The 10085-nt window shown below is 42.7% G+C and overlaps 1 protein-coding gene across 1 annotated transcript; it reads left to right on the top strand.

The window, feature by feature from the left end:
* Window positions 1–5942: 5942 nt before the first annotated feature.
* LOC308150349 (mucosal pentraxin-like) lies at window positions 5943–7004 on the top strand (the record flags this gene model as incomplete). The annotated part of the gene is made up of 3 exons (XM_080523193.1): window positions 5943–6000; window positions 6228–6330; window positions 6467–7004. 3 exons carry the CDS (start codon window positions 5943–5945, stop codon window positions 7002–7004), a joined length of 699 nt encoding a protein of 232 aa, XP_080379319.1.
* Between the last annotated feature and the right edge of the window lie 3081 nt (window positions 7005–10085).

Raw genomic sequence — 10085 nt, forward strand, 5'->3', positions numbered from 1 at the left:
CGCCTTAGTCAAGGCTGTCCAGTCACAACCAATCGACTCAAAAAGCAAAACACAAAGATTTATTGGGGAAAACACACAACATAATCCAGGATTTAACTGGGTTTCAGAACTTCTATGACCAGCTGCTCCTCCTCGACAGCAGACCCCCCTCTACCTGTCTGCCCTGGAGTCAAAGTTAGGCCCTGTCCACACCTATACGTTTTTTTGATAAACGTGGATTTTTATATTCGTTTTGGGGGGTTCGTCCAGACGCAAACGAGTTTTTGCCCCCTGAAAACGAAGATGTTTAAAAACGCCTGCCAGAGTGAAGATGTTTAAAAACGCTGTATATTCGCCGTATATTTTTGACGTGTGGACGAGATAGACGGAGCTTTTTGTATTCGTCACGTCATCATGCACGTAGATTTCTATGATCATGTGCACTGCAGCTGTTTGCTGTTCCCTCTAACGTCATATCCTGGCACCAGTAACTACTATGTTTACAATAGGCAACGGTGTTCGAGGCTACACAAGCGAGGAAAATGGATGTGAACAAAGTGCTTCTAGTTCTTTCACTGTTAACTGGGCTTTTAACCTGTTCACAGATAAATGCACAGTTAATGAACGAGAACATTGAGACAGAGGCGTCTGATTGGCCAGCGGGGCTATGGGGATAATATTATATCGCCGACTACTGGTGTGGAATGCTCAATGACAGCGTTTATATTGCGTTCATGCGTATGCATGTGGACACAGACATTGTTTATAAACATGCTGGTGTGGACGGTAATATTTTTATATACGAAAAACGTTTATCAAAAAAACGTATAGGTGTGGACAGGGCCTTAAGCCTAACTTGGATCTCGGCGGGCCTGGTTACCCCTGAAATCTAGTATCCAGGACCTACTGTCCCTTCCTTAAGCCTAACTTGGATCTCGGCGGGCCTGGTTACCCCTGAAATCTAGTATCCAGGACCTACTGTCCCTTCCTTAAGCCTAACTTGGATCTCGGCGGGCCTGGTTACCCCTGAAATCTAGTATCCAGGACCTACTGTCCCTTCCTTAAGCCTAACATGGATCTCGGCGGGCCTGGTTACCCCTGAAATCTAGTATCCAGGACAGTAAAATATTTAAAGTGCAATAGCTGGCAAATGAGCAGTGGGCAGGTGCAGATAAGCTAGTTGAAGGCTATATTGAAGAAGTGCGTTTTTAGCTTTCTTTTAAAAATATTTAGTGAGCTGGCTTCCCTGATCTCTAAAGGTAATGTGTTCCAAAGCTTTGGGGCATAGTTGGCAAAGGCTGCGCTCCCGATCTTCTTCTGACTGTTGCTGGGAACCTCTAATAAACCTGCGATAGATGATCTTAGTGTTCTTGAGGGCACATAATTGGCAAGGGAATTAGCAATGTACTTTGGGCCTCGCCCATTAAGGGCTTTGTATATAAGGAGGAGGACCTTAAAATCAACCCTACATGTTACTGGCAGCCAGTGCAGAGTAGCTAGGACCGGAGTAATGTGTTCTCTCCTCTTGGTTCTAGTTAGAAGTCGAGCTGCAGAGTTTTGAATAAGCTGAAGTCTTGCAGTAGTTTTTTTAGGAAGCCCAGTAAAAAGTGGCTTGAGACAAAGGCATGAATCAGTTTTTCAGCATCTTTTTGGTTTATAAGTGGTCTTACTTTAGCAATGTTTCTAAGGTGAAAGAATTATGTTTTCGTCACCTTGTTAATATGGGACTTGAAGCTTAGGTCTGAGTCGAAAATAACACCTAGACCTCAGGTTTAATCAATGATGTCAGTTTCCCTAGATTATTAAGCAGCATATCCCTCTTTGCTTTAGGGCCGATCAGTAGGACTTCAGTTTTGTCCTCGTTTAGCTTCAAGAAGTTATTGCTCATCCATTTATTTATTGCTAGAAGACAGTTCGTAATGGAGTCTATAGCTGAAGTATCATTTGGTTCAGCAGAAATGTACAGTTGCGTGTCATCGGCATAGCTGTGGAAACATACGTTGTGCTCTCTAATGATGTCCCCGAGTGGTAACATGTATAGTGAGAATAGTAGTGGACCAAGGCAGCTCCCTTGTGCGACTCCGAAATCGCTGTCATATTTCTCAGACACATGATCTCCAAGCTTGACATAGAACTTTCTCCCTGTAATGCAACTAATACAATTGTGCAATGTAGATTCTGCTTCCAGCATTATTAGTAGTGTTGTTAGTAGTATACTATTATTAGTATTATTATTATTAGTAGTAGTAGTAGTATTATTATTATAGTGACTATAAGTTCTGAGTTATTCTGGTTATTTATTATGCAGTTAAACAGGGAGTCCATTCTGAAGGAATCTCATAATAACTGATACTAGGCTTACTTTAAGTGTTACTATTGTATATGACAGTAATTCATAAGTTCTAATGATAGTAACTCTACCACTGAGTGTTCGTTTAGCTCCAGACAGGGCCTGGGTGTGTGTGTGTGTGTGTGTGTGTGTGTGTGTGTGTGTGTGTGTGTTCTGGTAGCATTGTGTATGTATGTTACGGAGCCCCCCTGGGGTCACATGGTAGAGAACAATTATTTGATGTGTGAATCTGTTCCCTCGGTTTAGTAAATCTGTTCCCTCGGTTTAGTAATTCGTTAGGGTTAGGGTTAGAATCCTTGCAATCGTTCTGGCTCGTAGGGCCTAACCCTAACTCTAACGAATTACTAAACCGAGGGAACAAATTACTAAATCGAGGGAACGGATACCTGTCTGTCTGCCCTGGAGTCAAAGTTAAACTCTACCTGTATGTCTGCCCTGGAGTCAAAGTTACTCTCTACCTGTCTGTCTGCCCTGGAGTCAAAGTTACTCTCTACCTGTCTGTCTGCCCTGGGGGGTATTCCACGAAGCTCGATAAAGTTCTAAGCCTCGATAAAGTTCTAAGCCTCGAAAATGTTAGCTTGCGTTCGGTGCCATCAATGTGGCTCAAATAATTCGCTGCTTGGTTGAGCTCCTTCTGAGTCAGATATAATTAGCCTGGTCGCGACCAGGCTAAAACACAGGCTATGGTAAGACGCGCGTCAAAAAAGGCTCACAGGCGGAAACTAAACCCCGAACGACAGTTCCTCATGTGTCTTTTAGGAAATATTAGTTCCCACTTCACACGAGATAGATAGATGGATAGGTTGACTGTGTGATAGATAGATAATTTGATAATTTGAAAGTGTGATCGATCGATAGATAGTTTGATTGTGTGATAGATAACTAGATATTTAGAAAGTGTGATAGATAGATAGATAGATCGATGGATACATAAATTAAAAAATGTACAAAATAAAATAAAATGAATAGGTATGTCTATTGCATTGCTGTTATCACAGCGGTCTGGTTGGCGCAGTGGTTAAGGCAGCCGGCTGGAGTCCCAAAGGTTGCGAGTTCGAAGTCTTTTTTTCTTTTCTTTTTTACATTTAACCGAAGATTTCATGCAAAGGCTTCAAACACCATTGTAATCGTGTCAGTTCTTGTAAATTAGCCTGCACCATAATTTTATAGCCTACATACTTTTTTAGATGAGATTTTAGATTAGATTCAGACAACGAAATTGCAGTAAAAAGTGTGTCGGAAGAGGGATTCGAACCACGTCTAAAAATTATGAATAAATCCTGTGGCAGCCGTCGATACCACTAGGCCATTGTGGCGATATGACGGTTTGTAGCCTGCTGCTGATATCACCACAGTAGTAATATTCATTTATTAAAATATGAACATATAACAATAACTGGGGCTAGTATGACCTACGCATTTAATCGGTCAGCAATTTCTTGCCAAACCATTTCCCTCGCCTTGTTAATTGCGGCAGTATTGCACTATTTTACATCTTATTTTTCCGTCTTCATAAAGATCAATAATTCGGGAATGCTGCGCAAATGTAGTACGCCTGCAGAGTGGAGTATCTTCATTTCGACAGATCGACTCTTCTGGGCTCTTTATGTCTGCGTGCACGCGCCGATATCGAAGATTTGTAAGCCTGTCTTCTGTGAACACTCATCACGCAAGGCTGATCCTCGTTCGAGGAATCACCTGAGGCTTGAATTCCAATCTCGAGTTGCCTGAGCGCCGCATTTATTTATATCGCCGCTATACTGATCCGCCTTTAGTGGAATGGCCCCCTGGAGTCAAAGTTACTCTCTACCTGTCTGTCTGCCCTGGAGTCAAAGTTTCTCTCTTACACCTATAACGGCATAACAAACTGGATTCTTTCAGCACATGATAAACCTCTTAACCATAGAAACAAACATGTTTGTACATCTGTAAACAGGTTAAAAGTCCAGTTGACAGTGAAGGAACTAGAAGCACTTTGTACACATCCATTTTCCTTGCTTGTGTAGCCTCGACCACCGTTGCCTGTTTTAAACAAAGTAGTTACTGGTGCCAGGATATGACGTTGGATGAAACAGCTGCAGTGCGCATGATCATAGAAATCTACGCGCATAATTACGTGACGAACACAAAGACAACTGTCTATCTCGTCTACACATCAAAAATATACAGCGAATATACAGCGTTTTAAAAAAAACTTCACTCTGGCCGGAGTTTTTTTAAATGTTCGAATTCAGGGGGCAAAAACTTGTTTATCAAAAAACGTATTAGTGTGGACAAGGCCTGAGTCTGCTTCTCCTGCAACATAAGGCTATGTCCACACCTATACGTTTTTTTGATAAACGTTTTTCGCATATAAAAATATGACCGTCCACACCATCATGTTTATAAACAATGTCTGTGTCCACATGCATACGCATGAACGCAATATAAACGCTGTCATTGAGCATTCCACACCAGTAGTCGGCGATATACTATTATCCCCATAGCCCCGCTGGCCAATCAGACGCCTCTGTCTCTCAATGTGCTCGATCATTAACTGTGCATTTATCTGTAAACAGGTTAAAAGTCCAGTTAACAGTGAAAGAACTAGAAGCACTTTGTTCACATCCATTTTCCTCGCTTGTGTAGCCTCGAACACCGTTGCCTGTTGTAATAACAGGATATGACGTAGGAGGGAACAGCAAACAGCTGCAGTGCGCATGATCATAGAAATCTACGCGCATGATGACGTGACGAATACAAAAAGCACCGTCTATCTCGTCCACACGTCAAAAATATACGGCGAATATACAGCGTTTTTAAACATCTTCACTCTGGCAGGCGCTTTTAAACATCTTCGTTTTCAGAGGGCAAAAACTCGTTTGCGTCTGGACGAACCCCCCCAAAACGAATATAAAAATCCACGTTTATCAAAAAAACGTATAGGTGTGGACAGGGCCTCAAGCAGACCCACAACCAACAGCCCGTATAGACCATCACACTCCACCCCATAACATGGGGCCCATAAGGGACCCGAAACCAGTCCCAACAACAACAACAACAACAACAACAACAAAAATATACTAAATAAATAAACATCAAATGTAACAAAACAAATATCCAGTTCATTACATATTGTAGTGACCCACAGAGTAGCGGGTGTATTGATAACCATGCACAGCTGCCCCGCATTCCCCTATCAGGCGGATAACCATGCACAGCTGCCCCGCATTCCCCTATCAGGCGGATGGCCCAGAGAAGAGAACTGCAGGCTCGTTAGCCCCACATGCCACACCTGGGCCTCCTCCTAGGGACTCACAGATAAGGAGGAGCCACTTCTCTATTCCACTGATCACAATAAAAAGGACAGGAGAGACCAGACATCTTAGGAACTAAACTAGACATCTTCTGGATCAATTAAGCTACAGTACATCTGCCGTTTAGTAGAACTGACAAGGTAGGTTCTCTGGCATGACATACGGTGAAAGACATTTTGTCCATTAATGACACACTTGCAATTGAAGAGAATGCATTCAAGGAGAATACAAACCCATTTAAAGTGTATACTTGCATGTACACTGAAACCCTAATGTCATATTTGTTGTAAACATTGCTGTTGATGTATTGTGAACAGATGGAGAGACTCTTTGTGGTGCTGGTCATGTTCACCATGTGCTGGGCCGAGCCTCAAGGTGAGACATCTGAACATCCCGTTGATTTACTTTGAACATGAATGCTCATTTGACATACGATCAGTATTCATGAATCATATGGCACTACACACATACCTGGAAGTACATACCATTTACATTTGTGTATGCAATGGAAATCTCTTCAGACAGTACTAACATTACAATTCCAAATGTGCTTTGAAGGGTTTGTTTTGATTTGATGGACTGAATCCTCTTTGTCTGACCAGACCTCACAGGTAAAATGTTTACATTTACACGAGAGACCAACACTGCGCACGTGAAGCTGACACCAATAGGAGAGATCCTTGGCTCTGCGACCATATGTCTCAGGTAATATGGTGTTCAATACTTCTGTCGTCAACTTTAGACAACTCAAAACACCTTGACGTTGTGTCTGCATGTTGAATCCATAGTGATATTGAATATTTCTTGTTCTAACTCTATATTTATGAACCTCTTCCTGAAGGTATTTCACAGACCTGCGGCGACACTATACTCTGTTCTCCATGGCCTCCCGAAAAGACGACAACGACCTGCTGCTGTTCAAGAGGGTAACTGGAAGACTGGAACTGCACGTCAGGCATAAGGCACTCAAGTTTAAGGGGGTGCCAGGTGAGCTCAACGTGTGGGTCTCAGTGTGTGCCACCTGGAACTCCACCGATGGTCAGCTGTGGACCAATGGGAAGCCCAGCCCAACGCAGACGCCGGGCTACACAGGGGTGCTTGATGGTGGTGTTCCCAGTGTCATTCTGGGTCAGGACCAAGACTCCTATGGGGGGGGCTTTGTTACGAGTCAGTCATTTGTTGGGCTGATCAGTGATGTGAATGTGTGGAACCATGTCCTGTCTCCTTGTGAGATTCAGCACTTCACAGCTGATGTAAACTACAGCCCAGGCAATGTGATTAACTGGAGGGCACTGACTTACACTGAGAGTGGGCAGGAGGTGTTTGTAGTGGACAAGTTGAGAGCCATTTCTAACTTCTCCAACTTCTGTGCTGTTTAATCTTCATCATTCTCAAATTGCTGAATGTGACAATACCTCATGAGTTTTCCCCCTATAGAAATCGTTGAATGTATTCTAGCTGAAATTGAGTCACTTGATGTACATGCCAATAAAAGTAGTTAAGCAGTACACTGTTCTTTCTTTATTGGAGTACAGAAGAGGCTGTATGCACACACAGTTTTGTTGACCTGTATTTGTTAACCTTTTATTAGTCCCACTGAATCCTGATTCAGTGAGTGCAATGCTTTGCCCATATTGAACACACTGCATGTTAGATAGCCTCTACTAGCTTCTACACTTAGGCAGCACAGAAGTTACTGCAGCTTATTTTACAAAACGCCTTAGTCAAGGCTGTCCAGTCACAACCAATCGACTCAAAAAGCAAAACACAAAGATTTATTGGGGAAAACACACAACATAATCCAGGATTTAACTGGGTTTCAGAACTTCTATGACCAGCTGCTCCTCCTCGACAGCAGACCCCCCTCTACCTGTCTGCCCTGGAGTCAAAGTTAGGCCCTGTCCACACCTATACGTTTTTTTGATAAACGTGGATTTTTATATTCGTTTTGTGGGGTTCGTCCAGACGCAAACGAGTTTTTGCCCCCTGAAAACGAAGATGTTTAAAAACGCCTGCCAGAGTGAAGATGTTTAAAAACGCTGTATATTCGCCGTATATTTTTGACGTGTGGACGAGATAGACGGAGCTTTTTGTATTCGTCACGTCATCATGCACGTAGATTTCTATGATCATGCGCACTGCAGCTGTTTGCTGTTCCCTCTAACGTCATATCCTGGCACCAGTAACTACTATGTTTACAATAGGCAACGGTGTTCGAGGCTACACAAGCGAGGAAAATGGATGTGAACAAAGTGCTTCTAGTTCTTTCACTGTTAACTGGGCTTTTAACCTGTTCACAGATAAATGCACAGTTAATGAACGAGAACATTGAGACAGAGGCGTCTGATTGGCCAGCGGGGCTATGGGGATAATATTATATCGCCGACTACTGGTGTGGAATGCTCAATGACAGCGTTTATATTGCGTTCATGCGTATGCATGTGGACACAGACATTGTTTATAAACATGCTGGTGTGGACGGTAATATTTTTATATACGAAAAACGTTTATCAAAAAAACGTATAGGTGTGGACAGGGCCTTAAGCCTAACTTGGATCTCGGCGGGCCTGGTTACCCCTGAAATCTAGTATCCAGGACCTACTGTCCCTTCCTTAAGCCTAACTTGGATCTCGGCGGGCCTGGTTACCCCTGAAATCTAGTATCCAGGACCTACTGTCCCTTCCTTAAGCCTAACTTGGATCTCGGCGGGCCTGGTTACCCCTGAAATCTAGTATCCAGGACCTACTGTCCCTTCCTTAAGCCTAACATGGATCTCGGCGGGCCTGGTTACCCCTGAAATCTAGTATCCAGGACAGTAAAATATTTAAAGTGCAATAGCTGGCAAATGAGCAGTGGGCAGGTGCAGATAAGCTAGTTGAAGGCTATATTGAAGAAGTGCGTTTTTAGCTTTCTTTTCAAAATATTTAGTGAGCTGGCTTCCCTGATCTCTAAAGGTAATGTGTTCCAAAGCTTTGGGGCATAGTTGGCAAAGGCTGCGCTCCCGATCTTCTTCTGACTGTTGCTGGGAACCTCTAATAAACCTGCGATAGATGATCTTAGTGTTCTTGAGGGCACATAATTGGCAAGGGAATTAGCAATGTACTTTGGGCCTCGCCCATTAAGGGCTTTGTATATAAGGAGGAGGACCTTAAAATCAACCCTACATGTTACTGGCAGCCAGTGCAGAGTAGCTAGGACCGGAGTAATGTGTTCTCTCCTCTTGGTTCTAGTTAGAAGTCGAGCTGCAGAGTTTTGAATAAGCTGAAGTCTTGCAGTAGTTTTTTTAGGAAGCCCAGTAAAAAGTGGCTTGAGACAAAGGCATGAATCAGTTTTTCAGCATCTTTTTGGTTTATAAGTGGTCTTACTTTAGCAATGTTTCTAAGGTGAAAGAATTATGTTTTCGTCACCTTGTTAATATGGGACTTGAAGCTTAGGTCTGAGTCGAAAATAACACCTAGACCTCAGGTTTAATCAATGATGTCAGTTTCCCTAGATTATTAAGCAGCATATCCCTCTTTGCTTTAGGGCCGATCAGTAGGACTTCAGTTTTGTCCTCGTTTAGCTTCAAGAAGTTATTGCTCATCCATTTATTTATTGCTAGAAGACAGTTCGTAATGGAGTCTATAGCTGAAGTATCATTTGGTTCAGCAGAAATGTACAGTTGCGTGTCATCGGCATAGCTGTGGAAACATACGTTGTGCTCTCTAATGATGTCCCCGAGTGGTAACATGTATAGTGAGAATAGTAGTGGACCAAGGCAGCTCCCTTGTGCGACTCCGAAATCGCTGTCATATTTCTCAGACACATGATCTCCAAGCTTGACATAGAACTTTCTCCCTGTAATGCAACTAATACAATTGTGCAATGTAGATTCTGCTTCCAGCATTATTAGTAGTGTTGTTAGTAGTATACTATTATTAGTATTATTATTATTATTAGTAGTAGTAGTAGTATTATTATTATAGTGACTATAAGTTCTGAGTTATTCTGGTTATTTATTATGCAGTTAAACAGGGAGTCCATTCTGAAGGAATCTCATAATAACTGATACTAGGCTTACTTTAAGTGTTACTATTGTATATGACAGTAATTCATAAGTTCTAATGATAGTAACTCTACCACTGAGTGTTCGTTTAGCTCCAGACAGGGCCTGGGTGTGTGTGTGTGTGTGTGTGTGTGTGTGTGTGTGTGTGTGTGTTCTGGTAGCATTGTGTATGTATGTTACGGAGCCCCCCTGGGGTCACATGGTAGAGAACAATTATTTGATGTGTGAATCTGTTCCCTCGGTTTAGTAAATCTGTTCCCTCGGTTTAGTAATTCGTTAGGGTTAGGGTTAGAATCCTTGCAATCGTTCTGGCTCGTAGGGCCTAACCCTAACTCTAACGAATTACTAAACCGAGGGAACAAATTACTAAATCGAGGGAACGGATACCTGTCTGTCTGCCCTGGAGTCAAAGTTA

The sequence above is a fragment of the Nansenia antarctica genome, assembly GCF_963989245.1.
Source record: "Nansenia antarctica genome assembly, chromosome: 2".
NCBI lineage: Eukaryota > Metazoa > Chordata > Actinopteri > Argentiniformes > Microstomatidae > Nansenia > Nansenia antarctica.